Source organism: Limulus polyphemus, unplaced genomic scaffold (assembly GCF_000517525.1).
Source record: "Limulus polyphemus unplaced genomic scaffold, Limulus_polyphemus-2.1.2 Scaffold318, whole genome shotgun sequence".
Classification (NCBI taxonomy): Eukaryota; Metazoa; Arthropoda; class Merostomata; order Xiphosura; family Limulidae; genus Limulus; species Limulus polyphemus.
In genome coordinates this window covers 222,827-242,104 of record NW_013665928.1, presented here as the reverse complement: position 1 = coordinate 242,104, position 19,278 = coordinate 222,827, and the positions used below count along the sequence as shown (strand labels likewise).

General features: G+C 32.4%; 1 protein-coding gene across 1 annotated transcript in view; it reads right to left on the bottom strand.

The window, feature by feature from the left end:
• Nucleotides 1-11,908: 11,908 nt before the first annotated feature.
• LOC106457337 (protein FAM151B-like) overlaps nt 11,909-19,278 on the bottom strand; it is a 13,158-nt gene continuing 5,788 nt past the window's right edge. The window contains exons 2-4 of the mRNA XM_022383222.1: nt 17,135-17,349; nt 15,443-15,630; nt 11,909-12,191 (exon numbers count right to left, since the gene is read on the bottom strand). Of these exons, the coding sequence (XP_022238930.1) occupies nt 11,909-12,191; nt 15,443-15,630; nt 17,135-17,349 (686 nt within the window). The remainder of the gene's footprint in view (nt 12,192-15,442; nt 15,631-17,134; nt 17,350-19,278) is intronic.

Below are 19,278 nucleotides of genomic sequence, written 5' to 3'. Positions count from 1 at the left end.
GAGCCACGAGCAAAAAAAAAAAAAAGTTGAGAAACACTGCTATAAATCATTTCTCATGTCGAACAAGACAAGCTTACAATAAAGTTGATTAAAAGTTTGTGTTTAAGAAAAACCTCAATCAGCTACAAGTTTCAATATGGCTTATACACCCCCACTTTTACATATAGCAACTCTAAAATGAGCTGATATTAGCAAGTCCTTATACTTTCAATCTCCCATTGTAAAATCTGTATGTCTAGCCAAGCACCCCCCACTTTGTAAGTCCTTCCTACACAACTGTTGTATCTCATCTTTTTACTTATTCCAAAGTAATCATTGTACATGGATATGAACTGCTTGACTGTTACCGTAAATCTTTTCTGTACGTATCTTGAATTTAAATACGTTTCTAACAAGAACTCAATCAAGACGAAGCAGATTATTTCATTTAAGATACAGCAATTGTAAACAAAGAAATATTTCGTTTTTTCTTCTTCGCATAATTGTTATTTATTATGTTTAGTTCACGTTGACAATCTTTTACAGATTTATACAGTCACGTGTTATATTTAGCTTCTAAAGACTGAAAGAAAGATAATAGTATCAGGTGCTATTCTAAGATATAAGTCACTGCAGTCGGTCTCGGATTTGAGAAGTTACATTTTTAATGTTGTACGGTGGTTTCGTGTCTGATACTTAGAGAATAATACAACATGTTTAATATTTATTATTTGATATTTAAAATTACACTTTAATGGATATATTTGCAAACTAGAGGACGCAAAAAATAAAGAACACTGTTGTTTATTTATGTCACGTGACAGACTTGGTATATTTTGTGTTTAGATTGACTACTTCAATTGTCGAAATTATTAATATTTTCCTGCATATGCTTATTACGAAATGTGTCGAAATTCGCTATGTGTTTTTCTTCCAGTCTAATTAATTATTAAGTTTTCTTTTAAAACAAAACATTCAGGATCGTCTGAAATGCAAATCCTCATTTAATTATCAAAACTTTTTCAGTAATAAACGAATAATTATTCCATGCAAAATTTGTCCTTTTTTAATCGAACCTCAATATATCAGTTTATCACTTTTTTATCGGGGGGGGGGAATTATTATAGTATACAAGATACGGGTAAAAGGCTTAGTATTTCAAATCTCATCAAAGATCTGTCATGGAGATTAAGAGAAATATCCACCTTAATATTTAGTATAACTAATCTCATTATTCACTACAGCTATTCTTAAAAGCTAGAATAACCAGATTTTTTTTATTCTCGAGAAGATTAATAACTGATGAAAACCACGTGTTAACGTATATATTGAACTACGAGCTACCATTGGTTATATCTCATATTTATGTACAAAAAAAATGGGTTGAATAATACTTTTACGTTAAAAACCAAGATGACCAATCAAATTTCTCGAATGTAACATGCAAATAAGCTTTCTGAACTTCGATATTTGATTTGTTGCGGCATCTTTCAAAGTGTCTTTTGTGGCAATTTTAGACTGAAATTAAACGTTTTTGTAATATCACAGTTTTCATATCAATCATTAATTAACACGTGCACAATATCTTGACAAAGTATACAACCAAAAGTGAAGTATATTTCTTTTATTTAATTGTTTATTGTATGCGATATCGAAATACCAATAAAAATGAGTAAAATACTAACTGTTTGATATTACTTCATTAAAGCTTTTATGAAACACCAAACCAGAACTGGTGGTAGACAAACGGTTATTGATAAGAACGATTTAATAAGTAGGCCACAATAAAATTATAATTAAACAAGTCTTCTTATTTGTCATGAATCAAAAATAACAATAATAATAATTTAATTTGATCATATGAATAAACATTCATTTTTTAAAGTTTTTTTTCATCGCTATGTATTGTACATTGATCTCTTGGATGTTTATCTTGTGTGAAAGTTTATTAGCTTCTCATTCAAATATTTACGGATCTCATGATCCAAGTAAGTAAGTGTTGTATTAAAAATATATACTTTTTCAAAGCAATATGATATGATCTGCGATCACTGTTATTACGTTAAGCCTGCAAGATACATTTCATTAAATATGACAGAACATCAGAATAACTGCTTTCTTACCTAACGTTTAAAATTGTATATATACATATTCATATTTATATAAGACTCGTAGAACAGTATTATGTTCGGTCTTGGGTTTCTTACCTTAGGAAAGACATTGAATTGTTAGAAAAGGTTCAGAGAAGGGCTACTAGGATGATACCTGAAATGGAAAGGTTGTCATACGAGGACAGATTAAGATCTCTGAAATCGTTGGAGGGGATCGGATTGAGGTGTTTAAGATTGTCAAGGAAAGTGATATTTTTTGAAATTGTCTTATCTTGAAAATGGAAGAGTTGGAAGGGATCCGATTGAGGTGTTTACGATTGTAAAGGGAGTTGATAGTTTTGAAATTGTTTTATCTTGAAAATGGAAGAGTTGGAAGGGGTCCGATTGAGGTGTTTAAGATTGTCAAGGAAATTGACAGTTTTAATGCCTCATCTTTCCACATACTTAATGGTGAGAATGGTAGGACTAGAGGCCATAAATATAAATTGTAAGAGTTATCTTCATCTAATACAGCTTTATTTTTCTAAGAGTATGGTTGGCCTTTGGGATGGGTTGCCTTCAGATTTGGTGGATGCTGTTAATTTAAGGGGTGGCTTGATAAATACTTCAATGATAAAGGCTGGTTTTTCAGTGTTGTATTTTATAGGTTAGTTTAGTAAATAGAGCGACTTAGATGGGCCAAAAAGTCACTTGTTGTCCATAAATTATAGGAGAGTGTGCATGTATGTATATCTAAAGAGTTACTCAAAACAAAAACAACTCAGTTGTGACATCACAAAGGTTTTCCATATTTTCTGAAAGAGCAGCTGACACATTGTATGGCTGCACTGTTATGATATGTATATGTCTCAAGATAGCAAACTTAATTTTACAGATTTTAAAACGGCATTATTAAATGTGCGATATGGACAATTCCCTTAATGTAACAAACTTTAATATAAAAAATATGTAGTTAAAATTTTTTAACATTATCCACTATATTATATTTTCCTGTCCTACATAACAAAATAAAGAAATAAACGTTCGGCCCGTTATTTTTATTGACTCATTTAATTTAAGTTGTGTAGTTTTTTTTCTTTTTTCTTTTTGCTTTAAACAGTTTCTTTTTGTTGTTTTTAACTGTGTTTAGAAACCCGCAAAAATAGGATTTATTTTTAAATTCAAAAATTAACGTTTCAAACAGGTATTAGCATTTTTTTCTTGTGAAGTCATATAATATAAACTTCATGAATAATTTGAAGCATTTTATGGTGTGAAATACATACATCAATTTGCACCCTGTTAAAATTTATTATAATTTAATTGTGTAAAAGCAACATTGCATGAAAAAATTAAACATAGAGTAAATATTGATATGGTACAGGTTAACGTCCAGATATGTAAGATTATTAATGATACAGTCTAAAAATCAGCATCATTAGCATTAAAAGTAAAGTGTGGACGATGACATGCGTTACATGAAAAATGAAAACGTTAACCTGTAACATATCAATATGTACTCTATGCAAATGTGTGATAAATTTTACACCACTTTATTTTTCAAGAAAATGCCTTTCTGGTAATATGAATTTAGTATTTAGTGAGAAAAGCTTTTTTTATTACAAACAGATTTGAATTGTACAATATAGTCCAAGGTAAAAGTTGAAGAGTAGGAAAAGCATGCTAATATAGCCCAAGGTAAGATTCAAGAGTAGGAAAAACATGACAATATAATCCAAGGTAAGATTCAACAGTAGGAAAAGCACGCTAATATAGTCTAAGGTAAGATTGAAGAGTAGGAAAAGCATGCCAATATAGTCTAAGATAAGATTCAACAGTAAGAAAAGCATGTCTTATTATAAAGAAATTTGGGAAATATAATTGCTCTCTACCAGGGAGGATTAGCGGGCTCCAAGCGACGAGAAATCATTTGTATTGAATCCTGTTCCTCATCCTTTGACAACTTAACGTCTCTTTCCTCTTGTATTTTGGCCGTGTAACGAATTATGAAATATCTAAGTGAAATCGACTAGGCAACTATGCGATTTTTTATATTTACAAAAAGAAAGAAAGAGAACAGAAAGACGAAGGTAGTTTCATATCCATAATTTGCAGAGATTATCCAGCTAAGTCTCAAAATGTTTAGAAGTTCAAATGATATACACATAAACACAGAACATACCAATGCATCATCATTAAGCCTCATTTTATTTTATCTTGCATGCAAAATAATCTCTGTGAGCGCAGCAAATATATTCGATACATCACATCTCATCACTATAAAATAAAGTCATGTAAAACGGACACCCTTGTAATTTAAGATTGGGCAACTTCAACAAATACTTCTTCTACAGATCTATATATATATATATATAATGTACATCAATACCGAACTATGGTATGAAACAGTTCACTCTAAGATATTTAAAGCGCCATCCATGCCAAAGTGTGATAAGTTTTGATATATATATATATATATGTAACTAATACACGTGTTTAACGAAATTTAATATTATTTTCTAGATTAGAATAGTTTACATTGGTGTAACAAATGCTTTATAGTTATTTAAGTCGCCATAGTAAGATCCAAAATGTACGTTTATCTAAACACGTAGCCAATCGGTACAATGCATGGAGTAATAAATCTTTAGGAAAAAAACAAACAAACATTTTCCTGCCAAAATGTTTACTTGTGGTACCAGGAGAAAAACAGCATGAAAGATTAAAACATCATATTCGTTAGCCTTACTCTGGACCATAAAGAAACATTTTTATTTAGTTAAACAGTAGGCCTAATTGTGTTTCATCAGTTTAAATATGTTATTTTCGTGTACAGAAGATTATTGCAAAGAAGAGATATTTAAGGTAAATAATTAAATTAAATTAACTTTGTTTATGAAGATAACCAACATTTTTTGTATTTAAAAAGAACGAATAAAAAAGAAAAACAAGAAACATATAAATTATAATTAGTATCCATCTAGGAAAAACTTGGTTTTCCTTTCAAAGGTTTCTCGTTCTGATATAGTAGACGTTTTTCACCGGAAAGCCATTTGTGTTGTAATCTAAACGTATTTCTGCTATATGTAGACAATGTATTACAGAATGCTAATTGTCTGGCTTTAAGTATTGAAATGTAAAAATTAATACTTCAATAAGAAATAGAATTTTCAAAAGGAGGGTTTTACAACTTGTAAAATAGTACGATCATTTTAGTCTAACTAATTTGTCTAATCACTAATAACCAGCTTATTTACGATCGAAAATATCGTTAATAGCAAGGGTATTCAGCTGGTGATTTAACACATTCTAATCGTTTTAGGCTTAGCTTTTTTATGTAATTCAGCTGGTGATTCAACACATTCCAATCGTTTTAGGCTTAGCTTTTTTATGTATTGATTTATGACTTTACGTATTTCTTGTCTGTTTGATGTACAGAACTGACTTCAATAATTTATCAGTTACTTCTTAGAGAGCTACAGTGTTACGTTAATTTTGATCAGGAATTATTAATAATTACATTTTAAGTATTAGTATTTCAAATTAACTTCTCTTGCTTCAATTCTTTCACTAAGGAATATTTGTTTCCGCAGTGTAGCTGCTATTAACAACTCAAGTACCATATATTTTCACTAAGTCAAAAATTAATTGAAAACATTAGGAAAACTCACACCAAAATTGACTAGGTTCCTTGCTTATTAGCCATGTAATTTTTTGTTCCTTTTTTTTACCCCCTACGTTATGTAAGAGCTTCAAAATACGTTTTATTATTGAATCTTATCTACTGAACAGGAATCCTAGTGTATTCTATAAATATAATATAAAATAGTATAAAATATTATATCATTATAATAATCTAGTAAACGTAATTAAAATACAAAAAGCATATATATAAACACTGGAATAGCCCCATGTTTTGGAATCCGTAACAAACGTAGTATCTTGTTACACTTCCTTCGATATTCATAACAAATAAAGTATCAGTCCTCAGAGCTATAACTATAAAAAAACAACAAAAAATCATATCACATGTACAAGCTTTTCAATTATCTACAAAGTTTCTTATAAAGCACACCTATTAAACAAAATCACATTTGTTTTTATAACTAGAGATTCGTTATAACTCTCATAAAACTTAAGCATAAACTTAAAGTTAAATATATTATTTAAAATATAAAATGCACACAAAAGACGTAATCACTCAAATATTTATACACACTTCTCTTGTCCTTCTTTTTAACAATGCCTTTAAGATCTGTATCTCAAATTTATCATTATTCTATTTCGTAGTTTTATTTTTCTCTCTCAGTGTGTTATGTTTATTATTACTGTACATATTTTTACTTCACTCCATCCGATTACAGAAACAAAATTAATGATTACTGAATGTTGCATTATTTCATTCTGAGCTCCTTTTACACAAGAGTATCACCTTTGTATAATTATAATAAAAAGTTATTCTCATACAAATTTTCTTAATTCCCAACCAAAGACTCACCATTTTGTGCAAGAATACTATGTTCGGTTTAATTGGTAAAAAAGAAAAAAAAATTAACATAACATTCACCTGCTGAACAAATTCTTTAAATCATACGCGAATTTAGCTTTAATTTCTGTTTATAGAAAGAGTTTACAATTTAAAAAAAATATTTTCCTGCTGTACTTTGACGTCAAACATGTCACAAATTTAGTGTTTTTAGTATCGTATATTGATAAGCAGTGATATCGAAACAGCCATTATCTCTATTTTACTTTCTTTTTTTATATTTAATTTTGTTTGCAATTAAGAGCTCATTCTTTTCATTTTCGTAATATTAATTATTAACCAAGTCGGTAAAAAATTAAATACTGCAAAATACAATAATTGGACAGAATATCCGATTTGAATGAGCCTTTCTTTTTTGTTATCGTTTCACAAAGAAGTTTACAAACACCCAGTTACGTTTTAAAGAAAACACTTTCTTTATCCTAAATTAAAACTTTGACGTAAGTATTACTTCATTCGCCGATAATTTAAAGACGTATCTTTTATTATTATTTTTTTGGAAGATACTATGCCTGAGTTGTTTCTTTTCAATATACTTTGTCGAGAAGATCTGTTGTTTATAGGTCAATAGTTGAGTTCCGCTACATTAATTTGTTGAAAATAATTTCGTTTCTACAATCTCTTTTTTGCTTTCGTTTTAACCTTCTTTTAACTCTTAGCTTTGAGTTAGACAAATTTGAGCTACACTCATATTTTCACACATATGTATACATATATATTTACTCCCTATTTTTTCCTGGGCTCTTTATTCTACAACCAATTCAACCAGGCTTCTTCCGTTTACTTCATTATAGATATTCTACGTTAAATTCGCGAAATTTATTCTGTTATGAAAATGTTTATTTTACTTTATAGACGATTTTCATATCTTTAAATTTACCACATTATCTTTAGAATATAGTTGCTGGCTCTAAATCGTAATTTGTTTTTCCTGTTAACACTAAATGGAAATAAAAAAATGGGTGACGTCGTTCCTTATTTAACCTGAATAATTTAGTCGTTATATTCTGACGCTCTCCGATTGCTGGGATTACTGGGCTTACAACGCTAAAAATCTACTTTCGATACCTGCGGGTGGCAGAGCACTGCTTGTCCATTGTAGATTTGTGTTTTACAACAAGGAAATAAACCAGTCGATACACTAACACCTGAACTCTTCGTTATAAAATTTTTCTTTGTGCCCTCTGTTTCACACCGTCCAATCAGAACTGTGGGCATAACTGAATTTGTGTAGACCTTTTTTTTTTCCGGATGTGTATTTATAAAATGGGGGGGGGGGACATATTGTTGAAGCAATAAAATTTATAAAAAAAAAATTATAACACATGATCCTACAATATAAACATTTATCTAAGCCCATTACATGCTCCATAAACCTATTGTGAAAACTTTCCAAACATAGCGATAGTTCTTTCTCCGTTTTTTCGGTGATTTCCACCCACGTTTCATAGCGACACCCACCATTTCCGCTTTGACAATTTTTAGGTTTTATACCTTTCAATCGGGACAGTATGTGCGAATTTGTGTCCATTCGTCTTCCTTCTTCCGTACGTTTATTTATAAAATGGAGGAATGCATTGTCGAAACGATAAAATAAATCACAAAAAGAACATTTGTCAAACATATGTGTATAATGTAAACATTTAGCTAAGTTCATTACATTCTCCACTTAATCTTTTGTGAACAAATTATAAGCATAGCGATAACTCCTTCTTCATTTTCTTTGCGAAGCTACTTACAATTCATAGCGACACCTAGCATTTCCGGTTTGGGTAATTTTAACGTAAAATGCATACAGGTGCTAATGAAGCAATCAGAGAGCAGCAGAATATAACAATTGTATTATTACGACTATGCCTTATCTTCCTCACAAGGACGGGAGTGTTATGTCTGTGACGTAGCAATTCGTCATAAAAGAAAAAGAACCCTGACGCTGTCAGGTGCTATAAGACTCATGTGTGTGTGTGCAATACTTCAATATTTCAAGCCAGTCCAAGCTCCAGTTTTTCGTAACTGGGAAGAAGCGCAATGAGACATATAATGTGGTTAAATCTAAAATGAAATTAATTAGCTCGTGTTGGGGGGGCAACGACATTTTATGGGGCCTGACTCCCTATTACCCCTCGCTAGCACCAGCCCTTTCAAAGATTGCTACACAATAAACAGTACGAGTCACCAAAGATTCAAATGACCAAAAAAGTAAAATATTTACCAATAACATCACTTTAACTATTGGTTGACAATCTTCTATATGTAACATAAAAAGTTGGCATTACATTTTATTGTTATTATAAAAAGCCCTTCGAATATAAGAGCTACATTTTCTGTTACGAAAAGGACTGATTTCTACTAAGCAAGGTTAAGCAATCATCTGGTATACTTAATTACTAAGATTATCATCATTATTTCCAATATTTAGTGACTGAAACATGGTTGACACCAACCCCATAAAACACGTTTCTTTGGGAGGAAAGAGGGAGCTCTTAGATTTTAAATGGATTCATAAAATTTCGAAATATTTCCATTAAATAATGCATTAGTTGGATACTTTTATACCATCAACAGCTTTACGACATATGATAATTTTAAAATGTTAGTGCTACTAAATAACTTAGAAAGGCTTTTCTGAATTGACGACGATCCAGTTAGTGTTATTTCCTCTGCATTACAACGTTAGTATGGAGGCTCTTTAACAGATAAAGAATATTGAATGATATGATTATGAAAATAGCTTTAAACTCCTTACAATCATCTGGTAGTTTACGGAGATATATTAGTTAATTAATTACTGTTCAGATGGTGTGTTCAAATTATTCCAGTTTCTTAGGAGCGGACTTTTAATGATTTGTGAATAATTAGTCTACAGTCTATACCTAAGAAACGATACTCGTATACAGTCTTTTAAGTTTTCAACAAACTTTAGTTCATTATATATTTTGTATTATTTTAAAATTGTATACAGATTTTACGTTTTACATTGTCAGCATTCGCTACGATATTTAATAATTTCATTTGAAGACGTCAGAGAGAAACACAGACAGTTATACCATGAACTACATTTTAGTGAACAGCATTATATTTCTTTGACTTTAATTTTTGTTTCAGTAATTATGGCTTTTTCTTGATCGATTTTATTTATCTTTGTATTTTCTAACCTCAAAATAAATAAATAAATAAATAATTTTTTTTAATAATGTGTTAACTAGTTGTTTTAAATATTTTACACTGCTTCTCAACTTTCAGTAATTAATGTTTTTTTATTCATATAAACATGAAACGATGACACTATTAGGGCCATAAGACTTGTGGTGAACGTTGATAAAATAGAAATATGCTATGCTAAAGTACAAAATATTTGGGCATTATTACTCTGTAGTCAGTTGATAAAATATGTTTAGACACTATCGCTCATGACTCATAGATATTTAAGTTCATTTGAATAACAATTATTTTTTAGTTAGGCGGTTAAATATTTTAAAAAATATCATTAATGACTTAAATTTTTCAGATAACTTGGATATCAATTACTCTGCAGCCAGGTGGTAAACTATTGTTAAACATTGTCATTAATGACTTACATCTTTCAGATAACTTGGGTAATAATTAGTAATTACTACCCAAGTTATCTGAAAGATGTAAAGTCATTAATGACAATGTTTAACAATAGTTTACCACCTGGCTGCAGAGTAATTGATATCCAAGTTATCTGAAAAATTTAAGTCATTAATGGCAATGTTTAACAATATTTACAACCTGATTGCAGAGTATTTACTACTCACGTTATCTGAAAAATGTAAGTAATTAATGACAGTGTTTAACAATATTTACAACCTGATTGCAGAGTATTTACTACTCACGTTATCTAAAAAATGTAAGTCATTAATGACAGCGTTTAACAATAGTTTACCACCTGGCTGCAGAGTTTGCAGCCAGGCGGTAAACTATTGTTAAAAATTGCCATTAATGACTTTAATTTTTCAGATAACTTGAGTAGTAAATACTCTGCAATCAGGTGGTAAACTGTTGTTAAACATTGCCATTAATGACTTACATTTTGCAGATAACTTGAGTAGTAAATACTCTGCAATCAGGTGGTAAACTATTGTTAAACATTGTCATTAATGACTTACACCTTTCTGATGAGTTGGGTAGTAATTACTCTGCAGCCAGGTGGTAAACTATTGTTAAACGCTGTCATTAATGACTTACACCTTTCAGATAACTTGGGTAATAATTACTCTGCAGTCAGGTGGTAAACTATTGTTAAATACTGTCACTAATGACTGATATATGCTTAAGTTAATTTGGGTTGTAATAACTCTGCGGTCAGGTGGTGAAATATTGTTAGGTACTATCATTCATGAATCATATTCTTAAGTTCCTTTAAATAATTAATATAATATGACTGATTGTCATATTTCTTACAAAAATATATAAGACGTTAATTCCAGTAGAGACTGTTTTTTTTTCTCTGCAACTCACATTTATACCTGATCACTAACCACATCAGTAAAGAAACTTTTGAATAAGGTGCCATGTTTGGTAATTAACCGACAGCAATATCCCCCTAAAAAAAGTAAAAGTTCGTTTGGCTCCTACATTAAATATAATACAAACACTCGACTCGCTTACCAAAATAATTTCTCATTCTTTCTTTGAGCTTAAATAATGTATCAGAAAACAATGATATGTTTTCAGTACAATAAAATAGGTTTTGTTCAAGCAACAAAATATAATATAACGATTTCATTCATATCAAAATATATTTATACTACTGTACATTAAAAAAAATGGGGGAAGTACTTTATATTTGACACTGTTTGCTACTTATATCAAGCTAAGTACTACAACACTTCAATTTTTTCATGTGTTCGTAGAAAAATGATTTTATACTAACAAAATTTCATCTCACGTATCACATTATCTTTCTTGAATTAGCTTAAAAAACACAAAAATATAGTTCTACTTAGCACATATCTATGTACAAGGCAATAAAGGCTCCATTAGAAAACTAACTACCTGCAAGTTAAGATATAAGGCAATCAATGGACTAAACATTTATATCAGAGTATAATATGCATTAGGAACAAGGTTTATAATATTAATTTTCCAATTTCATCTCTGTTTAAGTTTAAAGTAAAGACAATTGTTGCTCTAACAACCTCCAACAGTAAGCTTAAAATAAATACATAAAACGTCTGATCGAAACGAGCGAAAAACATAACATCAAGCTGTACTACGCCACGCGTAGCCTGAAGCATGCCTTTCTCCCTTACTTGTCCAATTAAACTTTTCATATCAAGGAGTAGAAATGCTTCAGCAAATCTTCGGGAAGGTGATAAAAGGTTTGACTGGCACCGAAGGACTGCCGAAAAAGCAGCAAATCCTCCACAGTGAGAAGGTCACCTCTGTCGGAATGGATCATCAAAGAGCTGTTAGGGACTTGGAAAACGAGTCGCTGGACTTCCGGAATGGAATACTTGAGATGGGCTCCTTCCATCGGAAACATGAGGGGTTGAATAAGACTGTACTCCTTTACCAGAGCGACTAATCTATCTATCATTTCCAGAGAATATCTGTTCACAATAGAGAAGAGAAAGGAGTTCTATAAGATTTAGTAGAAACGTAATTATTTTGATTACACAGAATGTCTACAACAACTGGAGTTGGAACCGCTCCGATATTAATATACAACGTTTACAGAAATGTACGTGTACGTTAAAGGAAAACTCTCAAAATCGCCATGCAGTAGCTCTAGCTTTACGAATCATGTTAAATTAATTACAGACTAAAACACAAAAAACAACAAAACAAATCCTTATGCTGGATTCCATCAAAAACTCAAACTGTCTAGGTTTCAGTCTGTAAAACTTAAAATATATGATACAAAGTACCATAAGCTTTCTCAAAAATACACCTTATAGATTCAAATACATTTTCAAGTGGTATATTATAAACACAGGGCACAAAAAACGCAGTCCTATTGTTTACTCAGTAATATGTTAATAAAGCGACCAGGAATAACCATCTTATACACGATAACCCTAGCATCACAGTTCTTCTTATACAATTTACCAGACCAAATCATTGCGATTGTTGTAAACAGGTGTTAAGACCTGGCATGGACTAGTGGTAAGGTGCTAGACTCGCAATCTGCGGTTCGTGGGGTCGTTATTATGTAATGGTAAATTCTACTATTCGATTATAGTCGTCTAATAACACACGCCTGCGATGGTTTCATTGACTTGAAATTTTTACATATTCTACGATAATTCTTGAACGATGAATCCAAAAATGATATCCATGTTTCTCTATCGTGTACAGGTTTTTCACAAAACGTCATAACGCAATAAATAGAAGAAAGACCACAACACGTAGTTTTGAAACTAAAAGACGTAGATTTCACACACAAAAAAATTCAGGATGAATGAGGATGCATATTCGTTTGACATCAATGTTCTTCCCTTTTCTTGAGTGTTTTTGTATTTTTGTTAACAAACATAATAATAAAAAATGTTCATTGTGGTAAACGAAATAATAATTTGATCTAAGTAAGAGTTTTTTTCTTCCCAATTTGTAAAAAAATCCTTATGTGATAGAAAAAAAAATAATATTACTTTCGAAATCTGCCTAGATGAATAATGGAAAATCTGTTACTAAACCCAAAACAACTTTTATGAAATTTAAATTCGCGGGCCTGTGTAATTGGCGGTGAGTGAGTATTCACTAGACCTGCTAAAATGATTAGTTTTTTTTAACTCTTCGCATTGTCCCTAAGGCTGCTAATCTAAAGTCTAACCCAGAAACTAAGTCGGTAACTTTTATTATCTGATAAGTATTTCCTTAAGAATGAACTACAAACGTCTGTATAAAGTGAAACATGTTGCGTGCGTCGAAACGTGCATTACGAACCTTTACGTTTCTTGTCCCCATTCATTCTAAAATGGCTATTTTCAGCTTCCACCACTTCACATATTGGTAGAGTTAAGGATATTTTATTTCTGAGGCATTACACAGTAGTTATGATGTAGAATCACCACAGCCAAAACTGATTGATACCTAGAATTCATACAGCAAAGTGCTACAGAGTCTTATGAAGTGCCACTAAAACCGTGGATAATAGTCTGTGCGAGGGCTAGTTTATTAACACGCCCGGACTGTGAATTCAAGAGTTCACGGTTCTCGGCCTGTTGCCATAAAAACGCGCTCCGCACTTTGGGGCATTAGGTGCACTATAAAAGAATCGCCCAACTCCTAATGTTCGAATAGAAAAGAGAAGCCAAAGAGTAGGCGATGGGTGCTGTTGACTAGCTGCCTTTCGTCTGGTCTATGGGTTAAATACGGGGACGACCATGCACAGCTAGGCTTTGTACGTTTTACATGAAACATTAAAAATAAAGCTGCGGATAATACATTCTGTTAAAAAAGAAAACTTGAAAAATAATAAAACACATCCAACGACATACAATTTAAAATGGATAAATTGTGTGGTTGTAATATTATTCGAGCTGCTATTTCAGGCTCAGTACTTAGCAGAATACTGGAATCAACCAAAAATAATAATGATGCCGGTTTTTAAGTTACTTAGAAGAGTCTCATTCGTATCGGTAAGTTCCAGTTATTTTTATTTTTTTTCTAAGACCCTTAGCCCATTACCGTAAAAATGCGCTCCGCATTGAGGAAACATAAATGCGCTATAACAGTGGCGGTCTAAGCGCACTATTTTCTTAAACAAGAGTAACTGGCAGTGGGTGCTGTTGAATAGGTGCTTTCCTTCTAGTCTATCATGTAATTATATGAAATAAATATATATATATTTGTATGATGTAAATATTTATAATTATATGAATAAATAAATATATATATATATAATTATATGATGTAAACATGTATAATTATATAATATAAACATCTAGTGATGCAAACACGTGTAATTATATGATGTGAACATATATAATTATATAATATAAACATCTAGTGATACAAACACGTGTAATTATATGATGTGAACATATATAATTATATAATATAAACATCTAGTGATGCAAACACGTGTAATTATATGATGTGAACATATATAATTATATGATATAAACATGCATAATTATATAATATAAACATGTATAATTATATAATGTAAACGTGTACAATTATATGATGTAAAATGTATAATTACATGATATGAACATGTATACTTATATGATGTAAACCGGAAACTTTAAGTATAGTTTATTTAAGTTTAGAAGATTGTATTAGAGAGAATTGTTATAAGGCTAAACTATCTGGCTGAAAGCTAAAAAATACGAGCCGTAAAAATCCTTATATCGTGTACAAACACCTAATATTTGTAGTACAAGTGTCGGGCTTGGCATGGCCTGGTGGGTAGGACGCTCGACTCATAATCTGAGGGTCGCGAGTTCCAATCCCAGTGGTCAAACATGCTCGTTAACTACTGGACTAGCCACTCCGAGTGTAAAAATCCTTATATCGTGTACAAACACCTAATCCTTGTAGTACAAGTGTCGGGCTTGGCATGGCCTGGTGGGTAGGACGCTCTACTCACAATCTGAAGGTCGCGAGTTCCAATCCCCGTGGTCGAACATGCTCGTTACCTACTGGACTAGCCACTCCGAGTGTAAAAATTCTTGGCTTACAAAATACCTACCGACCCCAATTTGGTTGGGATTAAGGTCGTAAAGAAAAGGCAAAAAAAAAGTACGAGTTTATCATTCAAGTTTTGCACTTTTCTGAAAACATAGAGATATAAAGTAATGATATTAAAAACAAAAACGGTTGGACATGGTTGGATTTCTAATCTATAACTCACCCAGGTTTACTGCAGATGTCCTCCTGTACTTCCACAACTTCTGGATACATCGTCCAGCTGATAGAGATAGTGGAGTGAGGAAATCGTGTCCGACAGAGGGTAAGGAACGTCCAAGCGTCCACCGGAGGAGTCAGGGCACTGCTCGGACCAGGCAAAATCTCGGCATTCAGGATTATAGGTCCTCTTAACTAAAACAAATAAAATATCGTACGTTAAGCACATAGGCATTCGTTTAGATTTATTGGTTTAGTTATTTATTGGTCAGAAACAAACAAGTTGATACATATTGATTTGAATACGAAGAGCCTTTTAAAGTTAATTTGTGAAGGACTGTATAATTCTCTTTGTATAGCAACTACTGGGCCCGGCATGGCCTGGTGGATAAGGCGCTCGACTCGCAATCTGAGGGTCGCGGGTTCGAACCACCAAACATGCTCGTCCTTTCAAAGAGGGAAGGCTGTCAAGTGGGTTGCATCCTTGACGTAAGAAACAGCCATCGGCTCAACGGTCCGCACGGACTATGGGGGAAAAAAAAGCAACTATTGCGATACAGATTGTAACAGTTAACTAATAAGGACGCATAGAAGCTCTAGCTATTATGGACCTATCATTACTCCCATTACAAATTAATGAGCGATAAGGTTGGTTGTTTGTAGTTAAGCACAAAGCTACACAATGGGCTAGCTGTGCACTGCCCATCACGAGTATCGAAACCCGGTTTTTAGCAGTGTAAGTCCGACAAGGTAACGACGTTATTAGTATTAACACAGAAACATCCACTGAAATCTGCACCGTTGTTTCGAGCTAGTTTTTTTTGTTTGTTGAATTTCGCGCTAAGCAATTCGAAGACTATCTGCGCTAACTGTCCCTAATTTAGAAGTTATAGACTAGAAGGCAAACAGCTAGTACGCCACCTACTGCCAATTCTTGCGCTACTCTAATCGAATAATTTGATTAATTGTCTTCACATTATTACTCCTCCACTGTTGAAAGTGCGAACATGTTCAGTGATAGGATTCCAGCCCGCGACCAGCAGATTGCAAGTCGTGCGCCCTAACTACCAGACGTTTCGTGCCAGAGAAAGCTACCCTAGTTTAACTATATCTTTAGTGGTTTAATCTATTTGGAATTCGTTAGCGTCTTCTTTGAACAAAAGTTTAATGGAGTTGTCTTATAGTCTTGAAATCGATAGATAAAATATCCTTGCAAATGAATAGCTGCGTAATGTCTAAGTAATACAGAAGATAAAATATTTTGCAACTGAATAACTCTGTAGCATTTAAACAATACACAAGATATGATATCATCGTAACTGCATATTCACTCACAAAGTTTCCAAGAGTTTCAAAAATGAACCAAATTCATTATGTGAAGACTGTATAATTTTTAAAAATAAAGGCCACACTGCTACTGGGTAGCCAATCAAATTACGTGAAAAATATACATTAACGTTTGAATATCTATACCTAATTCACCATGGGCAAGTTCAAGACTTTATCAAAAAAAAATATCACGTAGCTTTTATTAAAATTTGTGCATACTCATAACAACAATTTCTTTAGTCTTTTATTTGCCATTTAATGTATACTTAAGTTGAAGCACAGTGAAGCGTTACAGAAATTATTATAATGTTTCTTACAGTATATTTCAGTAAACACAGCAAGCTTCTAAAGTATCTGATTCATTCATTACCTGATCAGCAACACGTGCCAATACTCTACAAGCAGGTTCAACAACTTCGGTCGAACGGAAATTCAATTTAATTCCTTTGTTGTTGAGACGCATAACATCTTCTAGCCACTCCTCCAAAGTAAGATCATTGTTGTTAGATGACTGACCCATTACAGGGACGGGAAAACGGCTGTTGCCAGACATACAGACGTCAGCTTCTAAAATCATCACGTAAGCTGAAAGAGCAAAGTTGAAAGTTTAAAAATCAGTTGAAACATTGGTAGATAAAGCGATGATTGTTTTTTATTCATGAACTCAAACAAGACGAGAAAAGAAAACACATTAGAACTTAATATCTAAAAATATCATATCTTCAATCTTTCATCTTCAGTAATAAGAGTAATAAGTAGGAGTAGTTGAAACATTTTTTTTTCTTATTATTATACGTCAGTATGATGTAAAATGTGGAATTAAAAACAGACATATCAGCATTCAACATAACTTTAAACTTGTTCTAATCATTTAACTGTTTTACTTTTATGGGATATACACTTTACTGGTGTTATTTTCGGTTTGCAAAAATCCTAAATTCAGAGGCAGATTTGTCCAGTTTAAAAAAATAATGTTTAAATTTCATGCCATAAACTCTGGAATTTAAATTTCTTTCACGTATTGAAAAGTAATGTCAGCCAGAAGTTCTACGAAAGTGCCTTCAAACAAGAAAAGCGAATATCAAGAAATCTCTCCCATCATCATCTGTGTCTTTACACAGTTATTAGCATTTAACATTTTTACTTTGTTTAAACGCAAGTGGGATCACATTAATTGATCATATTTATGGAGAGATTTCTTAAAATATGTTAAAAATAAAAGTTGTGATTTTCAAGTTGATATGACTTTAATGAGATTTGATTCGACTATATATAGCAGAGCAAATATTTCCATGCAAACCATTACGAATAAATATATTTAAAATTATCATTTCTCAAAGCTTTGGTAAACTCTACAAACTCAAATTAATAATGGAAATTGAATATAGTTCAGGTGGACCGTGATACCAATAAAAAGTTAAAGATCTTCCGAGTAACCACTGGAGATGACCAGCTCTTGGTACTTTTAAACCAGGATGGCCACCAGAAGTTTTTCGGCTGCCTAACAACACGCGCCTTGGCAGAAAAATTAACGGCCAGGAGCAAGTCACACTGTTGGTGGCGACCGGAGATTCAAGAAGGATCTGTGAAGATAGAGTTTATAGCTGCCGAAATTAGGAGGGCGTGAGGAGGGAAGCATCACGACTTTCTGAAGGATGTTAAGCACAAACATTTAACACCTGCCACACGAGCCAGTCCAGCATCTTGATGGGGATACTAAAAAAAAAAAGTGTCATTCCGGAAAGATTTGGGTTGTTTTGATTAAACAAAAAGAAGACGTTTGGCACCATTTTCGAGGTCTAGGTCGCTGGACCAGACCCCAGACCTGACCAGAGACCATGAGAGACAACATGAAGAAGTTAACTTGTAAATGTAAATTAAAACGATGTAGCAATGAAACATGCTTGAAATATTCTAGATGTGGTTGTGCATGTGATAGTTTAAGCTAAACCGTGGGTCAAGGTCAGATGAGGGAAGAACTTATTCGTAGATATCCCAATAGACTTGACATACCAGCTGAATCTTCAATAAATTACTGCATTCACAGCAAAACATAAAACAACTGGCACAATAGTGTCGTTATCTTCAAAAAGGGAGATTAGAATCATATATAAGAAATCATTAGTTTCAATACTGTGTGAAACTAACGGCACAGTAAATTGAATACTGTGTGAAACTAACGGCACAGTAAATTGAATACTGTGTGAAAGAAACGGCACAGTAAATTCAATACTGTGTGAAACTAACGGCACAGTAAATTCAATACTGTGTGAAACTAACGGCACAGTAAATTCAATCCTGTGTGAAACTAACGGCACAGTAAATTCAATATTGTGTGAAACTAACGGCACAGTAAATTCAATAATGTGTGAAACTAACGGCACAGTAAATTCAATATTGTGTGAAACTAACGGCACAGTAAATTCAATCCTGTGTGAAACTAACGGCACAGTAAAGCCAATATTGTGTGAAACTAACGGCACAGTAAATTCAATCCTGTGTGAAACTAACGGC